The 17,693-nt window shown below is 40.7% G+C and overlaps 1 protein-coding gene across 5 annotated transcripts in view; it reads right to left on the bottom strand.

Annotated features, from left to right (window-relative positions):
* The window catches only part of mettl22 (methyltransferase 22, Kin17 lysine), a 118,568-nt gene that overhangs the window by 79,200 nt on the left and 21,675 nt on the right, over window positions 1-17,693 (bottom strand). For 3 of the 5 annotated variants that reach the window (XM_079643033.1, XM_079643034.1, XM_079643037.1), the window contains exons 4-5: window positions 9,853-10,037; window positions 9,291-9,433 (exon numbers count right to left, since the gene is read on the bottom strand). In XM_079643033.1, coding sequence (XP_079499159.1) covers window positions 9,291-9,433; window positions 9,853-10,037 — 328 coding nt within the window. Of the gene's footprint in view, window positions 1-9,290; window positions 9,434-9,852; window positions 10,058-17,693 lie in introns of all 5 variants that reach the window. The other 2 variants (XM_079643035.1, XM_079643036.1) reach the window with 1 other exon arrangement.

The raw sequence follows: 17,693 nt of genomic DNA, 5'->3' as shown, positions 1-17,693 counted from the left end.
CAATTTTTACTATTGTTTTCTTCCTTTATACCGGATTCTTACAGACTGTTTTCGCTTTCGACTTTCTTCTTCTTTTTTATTTGTATTATTATTAGGACCCGAGCACGGAGCGCTAGGACCCAACGGCGTCCTAGCACGAAGTGCGAGGAACCTATTGTTATTGGTGGTATTATTATTATTAGGGCCCGAGCACGGATCGCTAGGACCCAACGGCGTCCTAGCACGAAGTGCGAGGAACCTATTGTTATTGGTGGTATTATTAGGGCCCGAGCACGATGTGCTAGGACCCAACGGCGTCCTAGCACGAAGTGTGAGGAAACGTATTGTTATTGGTGGAAATATTATTAGGGCCCGAGCACGATGTGCTAGGACCCAACGGCGTCCAAGCACGAAGTGCTAGGAAACCTATTGTTATTGGTGGAATTATTAGGGCCCGAGCACGGATGTGCTAGGACCCGACGGCGTCCTAGCACGAAGTGCGAGGAAACCTATTGTTATTGGTGGAATTATTAGGGCCCGAGCACAGATGTGCTAGGACCCAACGGCGTCCTAGCACGAAATGCGAGGAAACCTATTGTTATTGGTGGAATTATTATTATTAGGGCCCGAGCACGGATGTGCTAGGACCCGACGGCGTCCTAGCACGAAGTGCGAGGAAACCTATTGTTATTGGTGGAATTATTATTATTAGGGCCCGAGCACGATGTGCTAGGACCCAACGGCGTCCTAGCACGAAGTGCGAGGAAACCTATTGTTATTGGTGGAATTATTATTATTATTATTATTATTTTTAGTCACAATCTTTCCTGTTTTTGAGGCATTTAGGATGCTGACCGCCAGGACCGGTAAAAATTGCAACATTCTGGAGTCAATGGGTTAAAATGTTCCAACGTGTTCAATAGCGCCACCTATCAAAATCCCATTTCGGAATCAATTTACAAAGTCGCACTGTAACTCCGAATGACCTGAAATTTTGCACACACATATCCGGGTGGACCTGCTCTACAAATAATCCTCTTGGAACCCTAAGCTCCGCCTACATTTATTTTCTTCTAAATTAGCATAATGTTCAAAACAGTTAAATATTCACTTAAATTTCAATTTTCAGTTTTTCAACACCAAACTTCATATCCAGCATCGGTGGAGGGTCAAACACATTACCGTAGAAAATGAACATGTTAGGACGATAAATATTGCCGCCGTCAATCAAAACGTACTCGCAAAAAGGCGGGACTTAGAAAGAAATGCTCAAAACTCATCAACAATGTATTCAAACAACACAGATTTTGGTAAATAGGTTCAGACTTTCTTGGGGAATAGGCACACCGAAGCATTTTCATTTTGGACTATAGGGGGCGCCAAAAACACCACCAATTTATAACTCAAGAGCGGATGGACTAATTATATTTATTATCTTTTTAGACATACTCTCAGGGTGACTACGAACTCAGATTTAAAGTGTCGCAAAAAATTCAGAATGTGGTCGTGGCCGATACATTTTTTTTTTATTGCGATAGCATAAAATGAGCTTTGGACGCAAAACTTGGGACACACGTCAGAGCCCACGACCTTTTCGAGAATTTAAAAATAAAAACGTAATTTAAAAAAAAACTGCTCACTAGCGCTCCCTATTGTGTGGTAGTCACATATAGTTTCTCAGAACTTCACGAATGTTGGTACAGACATTCCTCATGGAATTGCGGACATATTTGTAAATAGATTCCATTAGCCCCGCCCCCCAGGAAGTCGGCCATTTTGAAGAATTTGCGTTTTTCATGCATTTTAAGCACATTTTTGCGAACTCCTCCTAGGGGAATGATCGGAAAAATTCCAGTCCAGGACACGTTCAGCCCCTATCCAATATTATGCTAAATTGAGAAGAACATTTTTGATAACTCACTCGTGGAGGTCGTAAGCTAACAGCGAATACACCATTTTTGACGATTTACATGTCGCAAATGACTCCAAACTACTCCAAACTATTCAGATATAGTTATTCTGGTATTCACAGAAGACTGTATACACATTGCTCTTATGATTGCGGACATATTTCACATTGGCTTTTATTAGCCCCGCCCCCCTGAAAGTCGGCCATTTTGAAAGATGTGCGTTTTTCAGCCATTTTCAGCACATTCTTGGGAACTCCTCTTAGAGGAATGATCGGAAAAATTCCAGTCCAGCACAAGTTCAGCCCCTATCCAATATGATACTTAATTGAGGAGCACATTTTTGAAAAATCACTCGTGGAGGTCGTAAGCTAACAGCGAATACACCATCTTTGACGATTTACATGTCGCAAATTGCTCCAAACTGCTCGCATATAGTTTTTCCGATATTCACGAAACGCTGTATACACATTTCTCTTATGATTGCGGACATATTTCAAATTGCTTTTATAAGCCCTGCCCCTGACAAAGTTGGCCATTTTCAAAAATGTTCGTTTTTCATGCATTTTAAGCACATTCTTGCCAACTCCTCCTAGGGGAATGATCGGAAAAATTTCAATCGAGGACACCTTCAGCCCCTATCCAATATGATGCTAAATTGAGAAGAACATTTTTGATAGCTCAATCGTAAAGGTCGTAAGCTAACAGCGAATAAACAATTTTTGACGATTTACATGTCGCAAATTACTCCAAACAACTCGCATATAGCTTTTCTGATATTCACGAAACGCTGTATAAACATTGCTCTTATGATTGAGCACATATTTCAAATTGCTTTCCATTAGCCTCGCCCCCGAAAAAGTCAGCCATTTTGAAAAATGTGCGTTTTTCATGCATTTTAACGACATTTCTGCGGACTCCTCCTAGGGGAATGATCGGAAAAATTCCAATCCAGGACAAGTTCAGCCCATTTCCAATGTGATGCTAAATTGCGAAGAAATAATTGATCGCTCAAACAATGAGCTCCTAAGCGAACGGAGAATGTTCCATTTTTGACGATTTACATGTCACAAATTACTATAAACTACTCGCATATATTTTTTCCGATATTCACGAAACGCTGTATACACATTGCTATTATAATTGCACACATATTTCAAATTGCTTTTCATTAGCCACGCCCCCCAGAAAGTCGGCCATTTGGAAAAATGTGCGTTTTTCAGACATTTCAAGGACATTTTTGCAAACTCCTCCTAGGGGTATGATCGGAAAAATTCCAATCCAGGATAAATTCAACCCCTATCCAATATGATGCTAAATTGCGAAGAAAATAGTTGCTAGCTCAAACGGGGAGCTCGTAAGCTAACGGAGAATGTACCATTTTTGACGATTTATATGTCAGATAACCTACTGACACCTGCCTGTCTGCCTGCAACATCAACTCTCACACACAAACACACACACACACACACACACACACACACCTACTGTTAGTCCAACAAAGCCCTTTGCTGGGGGCATATTCATTACAACAAACACCTATACACTCCCTAACCCTAACCCTACTGTTTATTTGTAGATATCTCCTAAAGCCTACAAATAAAGTGTGAAATGTGGACTGCCTGTTACATATATTATTGAGCGATATATATTATACACACTGTTCTGTTTCTGCACTGACCTCAGCAGCTGTTCTCACTGTAAACATTGCGTCACAATGAAAGCAGTTGTATTAAAAAAAGAAATAGCCTAACATCCAGGGGAGATGTAATTAGTAAGCAAACAAACGGTAAAGGGCAGAAAGTCTGATGCACATTTTATCATCTCAAATAACTTATAATCACAACGGGAACAGTTGCAGAGCTGTGCTTCGTTGACATAAGTCCAGCCATGCGTCACACCTCTTTTAAACATCACTGTTGGCTGAAATCGACGGATCGAGGATACATCCCTTGGTTATAGCTCCTCCAGAGAGACTCCTCTCTCCTCTAAATCAGTGTATCCTCGGTTACGGCACCACCAGACAGCCTCCTCGAAAATCGATCCTCGACGAGCCTTTAGAGAAATTAGTTTTCCTTCGAGACGGCGCGCCGACATCCATTTCCGGGTCGCTGCCGGAGGACCCGGGACGCTAATTTCCGAGGACTTCCGCGCGTCTGCTTGACGCCGGGACGACCGGCTGCCCTCCCCGACAGGCGCACGGACGCGAGGGCCCGTGCGCGTCACTGCGCGCACAAGTGCGACTGCAGTTTTAATTATTATTATTATTTATGTTTTACTTATGATTTTATCTGACTTATTCAGTTATTTTACTATTTGGGGACAACCATACCTGTGGGTGGGGGGTGGGGGGGGGTTCAAATAAATACATAAAACCTGTAAACAAGGACTCTCTACGAACCCAGAAGTCAATATGGAGCAATACATCACTTTATTTTATTTTTCCTTTGTAATGATCCCTATTGTCTTCATTTGCTATTTGTAACATCTGTACTATTTTGTAATGATTATTACTGTTCTTACTTCTTGTCATTTGCTGGATTATGACTTGTTTGCAATACAAATATTTGTAAAAAAAATAAAAAAATAATGCCCGACTGTTTTGGATGTAATATGGTCTTTGTTTACATTAGCAAGCATGTGTGTGCTTCCTTAAAGGCATTTTATAATGTTATAATTTGTTTGCAGTTGATAAAGTCAGCACTAGGAGTGCTAATGGTCATGTTATCTTTATCTTTGTTGTTATTAGCGACACTTCCGGTCTATAGTATCATCACTTCCGGTTTCAGCGGTAGAAACGGCATGGTCAGAGTGTATTTCTCTAAATGTAATTTGCTTCCATCCACAAGGAGCATCCTAGAGGCAATGCTGTAAGTTTGTCTATTTGACATAACTCATGTTAAAGATCATTTATTTAGTGGGAATGCTGACACAGCATTCCCACTATCTGCTACGCACAAAATTCTTTATTATTCCGCCGGGTTATTTTGCGCCTCTTCTTCTCCCACATTGAACATCGCAGAAACTCTGTTCAAACATCAAAACGTTCAGCTCGGTTGGGAATCGATGGCTATTACTTTTACATAACTTTCATAATTCCAGAGATACATCCCATAATTCATCACATTTGTAACATGGAAGTCAATGGAGGACTCTTAAGACTTCAACAATCTTCATGCGACTTCAACTGCTAACTGCTCCTTCATACTTTCACTCAAAAACCTCATTCCAACTTTAAAATGTTACACATCTTTCTGACATTATTCATGTAATACAACTTTTAAATCTGATTCTTACTTTTAGAGATATTAAACATTGTTCAGACCTTGGTAAAGAGAACTTCTTCAGATTTTAGAGTGCGAAAAGTATTACAAGAGGTGAAAATCACTACAAGTCTGTCCATGTTGAGAACTGTACATACACAAAAGGGGAGTTAGTCGGTTCCGTAAGAGCCAACATGCGGGAACGGCTTTACAAGGTTTCGGTGAGTAACACGAGTGTAATGTGTAACGTTAATGACATCACTTACGCGACTCAGGGGTTTGTAGTCTTTCTAGTCGCGTATTATTCAGTCTTATGTTTCAACAGTTTTATGACAAACAGACTTTTTTGACATGGAAATTATTTGTTAAGATTTTAAAACATATGTGTAATTCATGGCACGATTCAAACGGGGTCGAAAGATAATCTTTCTCTCCTCATTGACTTCAATACATAATTTTTCCGAAATAAGGTCCCATGGGTCAGAAGTAGAAGGGCGGGACTTTGACTCTCTATAAACACCTGTGTCATGGAACACAATGATGTCATAACTTCAACTGACATGCTCAGAGCAGCAGACTTCAGATAATGGTTAACGGTCCGGCCCTCAACAGCTCTACGTCAATTATGGGGTGTCATCATATGCCGTTTCCATAGAGACGCATCCCTCGCCATTAAAACACGATGTCGCTGTAATTCCAATGGACACGGTCCGATCGTCCCCCAGACTTCGCTTGTATATCACCGTTCCATGCCTCAACAGCTCTACGTCAAATTTGACATCTCACCATATGCCGTTTCCATGGAAATGCATCCCTCGCCATAAAACACAATGTTGTCGTAACGCCTCTGAAAAGGGTCAAAACAGCACCACACTTCAGATAATGGTTAACGGTCCAGCCCTCAACAGCTCTACGTCAATTATGGGGTTTCATCATATGCCGTTTCCATGGAGCGACATCATCTTTTATTAAGACATGTGTGCTAACAGTCCAGCCGTGAAGACATCCATGCGACAGTTTTGAGATTTCTTCAAATGCCGTTGCCATGGCAAAACAATCCTCGCCATGAAACACGGTTTTCTCATAACTTCAGTGAAAATGCTCCAAATGGCCTAAAACGTCACAGGTTTGTTAACGATGCAGCCAACAACGCATCTAAGCGTATTATGGGATGTCATCAAAACCGTTGGCATGGCAACAGATCATTCACCATCAAGTTAGTTCAAAAGTTTGCAGTCCAAATATTCTGCTGCTTTTCCAAGCCTTTTTACTTTATTTTCTTCTCTCGTCACTAGGGGTGTAACGGTACACGTACTGATCGGTACACGTGTGTACCGAAGTGTACCGAATGAATATAACGTTAAACGTAAAAAATTGAGAACGTGAACAACTTTTTGGAAGTAATCTCAGGTGCTGCGTCGCAGCATTCAGAGTAATTTGCTCACATTGGGTTCAACGAGTCAAACGACCAAATAATTTCATTGGACGAGAGGCATACTATGAGAGCTGGTCACAGGGATGCGTTCAAATGTAGTCAGTAATTTGAGGAACTGTCGAAATGGCGAACGCAGATAAAGTTGAGCTCGAAAATCCACCAGCATCGTTGAAGTCTCCGGTTTGGGAACATTTTGGTTTCGCAGTTACGTACAAGGATGACGACAAAGACAGGTGGACGAACCAAAGCCGTTTGTCGGCATTGTTCAACTAAAATTGGTTACGCGGCTGGCAATACATCAAACTTGCACACTCATTTGAAAAAGGCATCACCCGAACGTGAATATCACCGGTACCAAAAGAAAAAAGACTGAAGTGCAAACCCAACTCCCACTAGCAGTTAAGCCTCCACCACTCGCAAAAAGTTTAGACTGAGCCAAAGCTATTACAAACGCCAAATATCCTTATGTTGCCATGTTAGCAAAGTTAATTTGTCTTTAAAAAAACATGAAAATACAATGACAAGCAAGTCATAATGTCAAACTGGCTGCTTAGGTACTAGTCCAGTACAGTTCAAATACAGATTATTTCAGTTCATCGAAATGCTGCACCTTAATGTTTATTTTATTATATTTTGTATTTATTTGAGTGAATATTCACAGTTTAATAATAATTAAAAACCAAAAACTAATAGTTTATGTTTTGTGATCATTTTTTCTGCTGTACCGAAAACGTACCGAACCGAACCGTGACCTAAAAACCGAGGTACGTACCGAACCGAAATGTTTGTGAACCGTTACACCCCTACTCATCACACATTCAAGCCCCCAGTGTTCATGTATCATTTCAATCTAAATTCTTCACTTTTTTCTTACACATTACATTTCAGCATAGCAATTTAGCATCAGCTTTTCAGCATAAAGCATTCCCACTAGCAATTTCTTCAGGAATTGAATTCTGTAGTTAGGAATGATATTGTTAAAAAGATATTTGATTAGTTTGTATAATAAAACGATTTATTTACAACTGTCATAAACACTGTAAAGAATGCAGGAAAGCTATTTAAGTTTGTATTGTGTTTATTTACAGTTTTTACCGCCATGTCTATGAAGAATTGGCAAGTCATCCGCATCTACTAGGAGCATTAAGACTTCATCATCACCCTCATGTTTTTTATATATTTGTATATATCTGAGACCCATAATATATGCCTAAAAATTGTGTCGGAGTGGCAGTATTCTATTGGCCTGAAATCCCAAAATGTGCATGTTTTTTAATTATTTATTCAAGTTTGGTTTTAATCAACATTATTCTAAGGTGTGATTTTATAACGATCATTGCATGATGTTTTACTTGTGTTGTGTGGTTTTTAATGGAGTGATTATTGCATGATTTTATCTGTGAATCTTGTTTGTATTTCTTGGGATTGACATTTATTGGTATTATCGAAACCGGCTGCGTCTGATTGGACAAACCCCCATGGCGCATCATTTGCCGATAGTGCACGGCATTTTGCTTTTAAGCAATCAGACAGAGCTGAGAAGGGAGGAAAAAGACAGGAAGAGGTGCAAGGAGAGGAACGAACGGGAGAACGGAGAAACGAAGGAAGAGAAAGATAAAGGAAACCAGGAAGCAGAGGAAAGACGGCAGAGACACTGGGAGCAATCGGGCCTCAGGAGACCACATACAACGCTTGAAAACAGCTTATTAAAGGGAAGTCACCCGGCAAACCCAGCTGTTTGTCTTTGGTGTTATTACCGTTGAGCGACTGTGTCTGCGCCACTGAGGGCTTTTTCTCTCTCTCACCCCCGCCGTATCAGTGTTGCAGAGTCGAGGAGTGACGAGAGGCGGAGCCTAGGAGAGACGACAAGGAGGACGAGGCAGCGAGTCCTGACGGATTGACTCGGTGACAAGCCCTTCCCCCCGTGTGGAATATTACTGGACTCTGCCATTGACAGTATTTTTAAAGACAATACTTCTGCTTGGTCTCGGTTCCAACCAGTTTTACCTGGAAGTGTTATCTTAGCTATTTTAACTAGTATTTTCTACCTTTGTATTATTACCTTGTTGTTTTGAACCATTTTTATAGATCTATTTTAGTATATAAACTGTAATTTATTGAGTAGGCTATAATAAATTACCTAAAATCTGTCCTGTGGTACTCTATTCTTTGACGGTGAAAATTAGTTGCTGGTATATAAAAAAGGAACCTCACACTAGCGTGTGACATTAGCATAATAGGAGCACTTTAAGAGCCCGTTTAAAACTACTAAAATGATAATTTCTGTCAATGAGGCCAAGCTTACACAGAATCCATGTCTCTCACTACACATTAAACCTGTGCAGTTGTTAAGGTGGACCATCGTAGTACACGCAGCACAAGCCTATCTTTTAAATAGTTCCCAGAGAGGAGTGACGAGGGAAAGGCTTTTTCCTGAGTTGGCACCCCTGTTCATTTTTTGTTACATAGATAATAATATAGCAACATTTTGTTGGTTTCATCTAGGGTTTAAAAGAAGATCAAATGTCACAATTTCTAAAGAAACCACCATCCTTATGTTTTCATTTGATTGCTCATGCATTTAATTACATTTGACCAAATTCACAATGAGCACGTTCATGGCTATTTGGTGTTGGAGAGGCTCATGCCATACCAAAGGATTAACTTCCCCATGCCCCCACTTTAGAATAACACAGAGGATCTCACCAATCTTTATAATGTCGTCGAAGGCCTGATCGTCTTCATCCTCTGAGTGCTCCTCTTCTGGCTCCAGCTCAGGGTCAGCCTGCTGCAGGATGATGGGACACACCAGTTCTCGACTGTTTCTCTCCGGAAGGTTTGTTCTCTGCCTGGGGAGTCAGAGGAAAAGTATGAATGAATGTGATTGGGTGAATGGAATAAAAAGTGAATGGAATACAAATATATCAGTCAAACGTGTTTACTAAGTATAATTTCTGTGAAAATATGCCAAAGTTTGAAGTCCGACCCAGACACATTTCTAAGAATAAAAAAAAAAAATGTTTGGTTCTGAACTCTGAAGAGGGCACACACTTAAAACACACTTTTCCCCATTAGGAACCCCCAGGTGTGTTTCTGCGCGGCACACAACACGGTGCATGGCTGAATTACAAAAAGCAGAAACAGCAACATTTTTGGTACCAAACTAATGTCACAGACTTGATGCGTAATGCAGGGAACACCTGGTTCTGACGTTTTACACAGCCCCCCCCCCCTACACACACACACAGAGCAGGAGGTGTTTACACACCGGTGTGTGATGTGGAAGTCTCCGTCCTCATCCAGGAATGGTTCCCCACGGACTTCCCCCCCATCTTCTCCATCTTGACTTTGAGAGACTTTTTTGTCATCTTTCTTTGGTTCGTGGCCCACCCCTGCCTCCGGTACACCTTTCTCTGGGTCATTGTCGTCAGGTCTTTCACCAACTGACAGGATCTTGAATTTAGAAATGAAGACTGGATGAATGAACAAAACAAAGTTAAAAATGAGTGGAAATACTGACACACACACACAATTTTTGGGGGGATGTCGCAATAGGAATTGTATATAAACTTAACACAAAAATAAAGGAAATCTGTGTTTGGTAGATTATTTCTTTGTTGCATCAATGCTTTTTGGCAAAAAAATCTTATACTGTTTGAAACCCTGTTTATTTACCTTTCAAATGGTGCCACATTTGTGAGGAACATGCATTTGTGGGATGAGCAGCAGAGCTGAGTATGTGGGTTGCACCCATGAAAGATGTGGCAAAACTCCAAACAGCTTTTTTTTTCACTGTTGACTCTTGTTTGTTTGGGTTTGGTGGATTGGATGATTGAAGTCTGATGAATCAAGACATATTAGCAAAAATGTATTTATGAACAATGTAGCAGCCTGAGTAGCGAGTGGAAGAACCATACACAGCCAGAACAGCCTCTTCTCCTCATGCATGAAGAAGTGTCTGATAATCCTCGCTCTGTGGGGGCGAGCATTGTCCTCTTGGAGGAGGAGTTTGATCCCAGACTGTTGAGATTCGGGGATGCAACTGGTTTCAGAATGTTATCTCGATATCTCTCTGCATTGAGATTGCCCCCACACCCCACTGCCTCCACCAAAAGATGGTACTCTATCAGTGCAGCAATCAGCAAAGGTTCTCCACGTGTTCTCCACACTGTGACCCTACGATCCAAGTGCCGTAGGCAGAATCTGGACTCATGGCTGAACATAATGTTCCTCCACATGTTGAGGTTCCAGTCATGGCAGGCCTCCTAGCAGCCGTACAAGACTGGAGAGTGGCTGCTGTTTGGCATTGGCAGAGGAGATTTGTCACATTTTTCATGGGCGCAACCCACATACTCAGCTCTGCTGCTCATCCCACAAATGCATGTTCCTCACAAATGTGGCCCCATTTGAAAGGTAAGAAAACATGCTTCCCAACAGTATAATGGCGCATTCACACAACAGCGCTGAGCTCGCTTTAAGCGTGCCGAGCCGTGCGGGGCCTGTTTTTGGTTGCGCTTACACTTGGCCTAGTTCCGGCCCGGGGGTACTTTTTCACAGTTTTTCTGGCCCAATAAAATCGTGGTTCTAGGGCCAGAAACAACCAGGCTGAGTCGGGCTGAGTATGCTAAACTAGAGAGAGAATCGCTGGCAAGGGGGCTACAATTACAACAAGATGAACATATTTGACCGTGATTTAATTGTAATACACGTTTCAAAATGATGCCGAAGTAACAACATACTGATACCGGTTAGTAAAAACCATGAATTAATGCTTTGACAAGTCTGCAGACAGACGGCAGGCGAAAAACCCTTTTAAAATGCGTGTTTTCTAAATGGAGCTTGGCTAAGCTAACGTTATATATGCTCCGACCGTCCACACTCACAACAACGGCCTATACAGGCATAAATAAACCAGCGACTGTATTCGCCATGACACAGGCAGTCTGTGGTTTGTACTTGTTTAACTTTTGTCTAGTTTCTGAACAGATATGAAGAGCTGTGAGCTCTGAGTGCTAAGAGCTAACGGCTGTGTTGTTTTACTGGGGCGCTCATTGAAGATGACGTCACGGCTCCGCCTACACTGCGTTACTATAGTAACTACCCCAGTTCCTAAACTGTAATGTGAGCGCGGCATTAAAGTGAGCCGGGCCTAATAAGGCCTAACCAAACCGAGCGAGGCCGAGCGAGGCCTGCAGTGTAAATGCGCCATAAGATTTATTGCCAAGAAGCATTGTTACAACAAAGAAATAATCTACCCAACACAAATGTCCTTACTTTTTGTGTTAAGTTTAGTTAGATATTGTATTTTACACAGTTCCTCAACGTCAGATAAAAGATTTTTAAAAAATGCATTGCAATGACCTTGATGTAATACAAGAAAGCCATTTCACCATCCTTTAACCGTTTGGTATATACCAGGGCTCGACATTATAATTGGCCCGCTGGCCCGGAAGCACTATTTAGACACCCCGGGCCAGCATAACGTACTTTCCACTTGCCCGCTCGGGCCACAAAAAATATTGCTTTAAAAAAAAAGAATTGTCCTGTGCTATTGGTATTTTGACTTGCAATTTAGTTAAATTGTTTCGTTTATTAATGCTACAACATAGCGTTTTGTGAGTCGGTTGTCGTTGTAGGGTGAAAAGCAAACAGCTGTTTGGAGCGGAGCGCGAGCAGGCTCCCGTGAGCGGGAGCGCGCTCCTTCACTACAGACTATCGCGCCACCTAACCATTCGCCATTAATGTTTTTAATACCAGCGGTAACCGGCCAAGCGCCGGGCAAAAAACAATCTTCAAATAAAAGAAAGTCACCGGAGTAGTTAAAGGAGAGTGATAGGAAGTATGAGAAGAAGAGGGAGAGAAAGTTTCAGCCAGCTTGATCGATGGAGTTGGCTTCTAGTGGGGCAGTGACGCGTCCTAAAACCCTTTTATAATCTATCGATTAGATTTATGATTTGAAAATTATAAAAGTAGGGTAGACATGTGGAAATTATCCGGCTGAACAAAACGTGCATTTATCAAACAGGTTTGTTTTCCACAGACCTTATTTCCAGCTATCTTCCAAAACCCTTTGGAGAAATCCCATTGCTTTTTGTCGAGGAAATCAGCAGCTTATACTTCCTGGTTTTAGGACACGTCACTGCACCTCTCAATATGATGCCAATATAAACAAGGTCTTCTGTCGGCTCTATACATCAATGCCGACCTATGCTGACAAGTAAGTGAAGAGTAGAAAATATAAAAGATATTGGCTTTAGGGAAATGTCCCAGCAGTTTAGGATAATGAAGGTTCTAATCTAATCTATTACATAGCCATTACATTTCTAACTCCTAATGACAGGAAGGCAGAAAGCGCATTATACAAATAATAATACTCATAATAATAGCTGACATTTTTTAACAATGACCACAATATCATTATTTTAATAAACCAAATATGAACAATTGAGGAAATGAGGAAGAACTGATTATTCAAATGTTGTAGTACAAGTAGTAATGTAGTTAGTGCATAAATTACTTTTGCAACAAATGTGTTCATTTTCTTCATTATAAGTCGATTTATTTTGGACGAATGCTCCGGGCCAGTGGTTACAATGGTGGGGCCAGTGATAATACAATTCCACCGGCCCGGAGGGCCAGTGGCATTTTACCCTTAATGTCTACCCCTGTATACATAGAGAAGGGGTGTAATCTCATGCAGTAAAACATTTTCTCGTAATATTCTGTTAGGGATGTCCCGATTTAGTTCTTTTGTATTCTGAGTACTTTGACATTTGGTATCTGTCAAAAGTGAGTCGGATTGCTACATGAAAATTAAGAAGCATTCGATAAAGTTGATAATCTTTAAATGATCCCATCCCTAGATGGTTTTGCTTAAACACTGAAAGCCAAAGATATTCATTATAAATGAGATGGAACAGAGAAGATCAAAAAGCCCTCATACTGGAGGATTTCCCCTTTTTTTTTTTTTTTAAAAGGTCCCCTATTATACTGTTTTTCATTAATACATTATAGGTCTCAGATATATACAAAACATGTCTCTGAAGTGTTTTTGTGCTGTTGAGGCATGGACCGGTGATATACAAGTAAAGATTGGGGAAGATTGGACCGTGTCCATTGGACTTATAGCGACATCATGTTTTATGGCGAGGGATGCGTTTCCATGGAAACGTCATATGGTGAGATCTCAGAATTGGCGTAGAGCTGTTGAGGCATGGACCGGTGATATACAAGTGAAGATTGGGGGACGATTGGACAGTGTCCATTGGACTTACAGCGACATCATGTTTTATGGCAAGGGATGCGTTTCCATGGAAACGGCATATGGTGAGTTCTCAGATTTGGCGAAGAGGTGTTGAGGCATGGACCGGTGATATACAAGTGAAGATTGGGGGACGATTGGACCGTGTCCATTGGACTTATAGCGACATCATGTTTTATGGCGAGGGATGCGTTTCCATGGAAACGGCATATGGTGAGATCTCAGATTTGTCGTAGAGCTGTTGAGGCATGGACCGGTGATATAAAAGTGAAGATTGGGCGACGATTGGACCGTGTCGATGGGACTTACAGCCACATCGTGTTTCATGGCGAGTGGTCCGTCGCCATGGCAACGGCATTTGATGACACCCCATACTACGCTTAGATGCGTTGATGGCTGCATCATTACCAAACCTGTGAAGTTCTAGGCTGTTTGAAGTAATTTCACTGAAGTTATGAGAAAACCGTAGCTGTGTCCCAATTCCCAAATCAGTCCGCGGAGGACCCAGCTTGGGTCCTCCGCGGACTGCGAAATGAGACGGTCTAAGGAGCATGTCCTTGTACGTCACCGGCAGTTACCACTACATTTTGCCGTCCCCGTCACCTAGCAACCAGCTGCAGTCACAAGTGCCGGTAATAATTTCGGACACTAGGCAAAATATTTTCAAACTTTTTTCAAAACTCTTTTCAAAACTCTTTTCAAAACTCTTTTCAAAACTCTTTTCAAAACTGTTCAATATGGAGTCAGATCTAGCTGTACTTATTTTGGTGTTATATAATATGTTTAAATTATTTTCCCGAGGGTCGCAACACGCGCACCATCCACTTCCGATTAATGGAAGACCATTTCCAGGTAATGATACTTATATCTATTATCATATATTAATAGATATTATATAAATATATATGTACTGTATTTTTAACTAACAGTAATGTTAATATTAGCCTATAATAATAAATAATAAACTATATAACCATATATTATAAAACGGACAAGTCAAATCAAGCAATCTGATTGGTTCTTAGCCGTGATATACTGAGCGTATACCACGAGTAGAATTGTAAGTTACTTTTCACAACAAGTCAGTATCCCTCCGCATCTGAGAAAAACAGTAGACCGTTGGGCTGAAAAGCAAACTGCCTGCAGTTTGCCTGCAGTTTGCTTTTCATACTGGAACAAGAAAGCAGCGGAGAAGTAACGGGGCAGAAACCCTCCTTTTTGACGCAGCGGTCCAGACATAGACATCAAACGGCAAAACATATTCAGTGTGCAGTTCCTTTGGAATTACAGATGTAGCGATTCATTTCAGACAGTTTGAAACGCGAGGGCCGTGATTGGTACGTGATCTGCCCTCGCTCAAGGGAAAACCTCCAGTTTGACTTGAGACCGCCCCCGTGATAGATAAATGTAATTATAATGAAGCCAGCTGCAATGGATCATTGATCCACCAGGGTGTGCAGTGGGGTTCCACACTGGAGCTCATGTGAAATAAAGTCAGATACAGTACGCTGGATGTACAGATGGAGCGATTCATTTCGGACAGTTTGAAACGCGAGGGCCGTGATTGGTACGTGATCTGCCCTCGCTCAAGGGAAAACCTCCAGCTTGACTTGAGACCGCCCCCGTGATAGATAAATGTATTTATAATGAAGCCAGCTGCAATGGATCATTGATCCACCGGGAGGTGCAGTGGGGTTCCACACTGGAGCTCATGTGAAATAAAGTCAGATACAGTACGCTGGATGTACAGCGGAACTTTGTTAAGATCCATATGTCACGGATATCATACTACTGTGCTAAATAAGAGACATGTAATCATTTACAAAACATCAACATGTTGTTATTTAACAAAATAATTTTGTTATTCGAAAAAAACGAACGGGAGGAAATGCAGCCCGGCTCTCGATTTTTAATCCTAATTTAATCATCATCTTCACCACGATCATTTATGTTTATGTTCGCCGAATTGACATGAAATCACTGACACATATGAATATACTGTATTCAACGTCATTAAAACGTTATTAACGTGCCTAAACTCAGTAATTCACCAAAAATATGTATATTTTAATGGAGTTTCGTCGGTCGATCAGGATCCCAAAGTGTAGCGGAGGGATCCTCATCTGGATGAAGGGTGTTATTTTCCCCATAAAGAACAAGTCGCTGCAAATTATCCCGCTTATTACATGGCCACATTCTCAACAAAGTAACGACATGACTCCCAATATTAATTGAAATGCTTTTATGGATTTAGAAAATGTTTTTATTGATTTAAAAAATAGTTGTATGTATTGATTTAAATTCACATGCATCCGCTAAGAAAAATAGTCCGTTGTTACAGTTTTTTAAACAGTCTGAATGAAACGGCAGCTCTCAGCTGTGTATTTACACAACTAATGGCCCATCAACCACAGCTCTCTCCCCCCCTCCCCCCCTGATCTTTCTTCTCCAGCAGCTAAATTAACAGTAGGTTACTCTGAGTGACCATAGACTGTATGTGACAAGCTTACAGTTAGTGACGTAACAACACCATAAAAGCTGGTGGGTTGAAAGCAATACGGGAGGTAAAAATAACAACAATAATTGTGACTTATTTATTGTGGCTTTTATGTTTTTAGGTATAAAATGTTATGTAATTCAGGCTTATAGTTCACCCTTCTCTAAAAGCCTTCAACAATGACAATATTCATTGTAATTTAATAAATCCTTCCAACACACATTGTAAAAAATAGCCTACTGTAAGTTAAGAAATCATTTCAATATGTACATCTTCTGATGTAACAACAATAACATTATAAATAGTAACATAGCTGAACATGGAATTGCACATTTAGCTTTGAGTGTTACTGACCTGAGATGTTTTTATAACATGAATTAAGGTGACTGAGGCTTTTTAACATACAGGGATGCAAACTCATCAGGTATGAAAAAGGTGACAAGGATCCGAGCCCCCGGCTCCCCCACCCCACGGAATAACAAAGGATTTTAGCAGTCAGAACAACTAAAGCAGCAGTGTTAATAATAACAGAAATGCCAAAGAGTCACATCTAATAGAAATATATAAAAGCATTTATTTTTAATTGTGTAGCAGTCAGTTTATAATTTTGGCAGCACTGTTGAGCATTTTGAAAATGTATTTTCATGCCTCTGTGCAAGGCTTAAGTCTTTCTATCTTTATAGTCACATGGTGTAAAGTAACTAAGTTCATAAACTCAACAAGTACTATACTTGGGCACAATTTTGAGATACTTGTACTTTATTTAAGTATTTCAATGTTTTGCTACTTTGTTCTTCTACTCCACTACAGTTCAGAGGTACATGCTGTACTTTCCCTCCACTCCATGTATGTAATACCTTTAGTTACTTTATAGATGTGGATGAATGATGTGAAATATAATCAAGTGTTAAATCAGACTTTAGTTCCACCTGGAGTAAATCCACAAGCTGCCCTGCAGTATACAAAGTCATTCAAACTAGCTGCACCTTTACCAGCTTTGAGAACACTTTCATGATCAATCATTATAAAACATATCATATATATTATTCGGAAATGGACCAATCTGCACAATGACTACTTTTACTGTCGCTACTTTCAGTAAATGTTGATGATAATACTTTTCTACTTTTACTTGAGGAACATTTTGAATGCAGGACTTTTACTGTAACAGAGTATTCCTACACTCTGGGACTATTACTTTTACTCAAGTACAAGATCTGAGTACTTCTACTTTTACTCAAGTACGAGACCTGAGTACTTCTACTTTTACTCTAGTACAAGATCTGTGTGCTTCTACTTTTACTCAAGTACAAGACCTGGGTGCTTCTACTTTTACTCAAGTACAAGATTT

This window comes from Notothenia rossii, assembly GCF_949606895.1.
Source record: "Notothenia rossii genome assembly, chromosome: 8".
NCBI classification, from domain to species: Eukaryota; Metazoa; Chordata; class Actinopteri; order Perciformes; family Nototheniidae; genus Notothenia; species Notothenia rossii.
The sequence above is the reverse complement of the archived record's forward strand: the minus strand, read 5'-3'. Positions and strand labels throughout refer to the sequence as shown.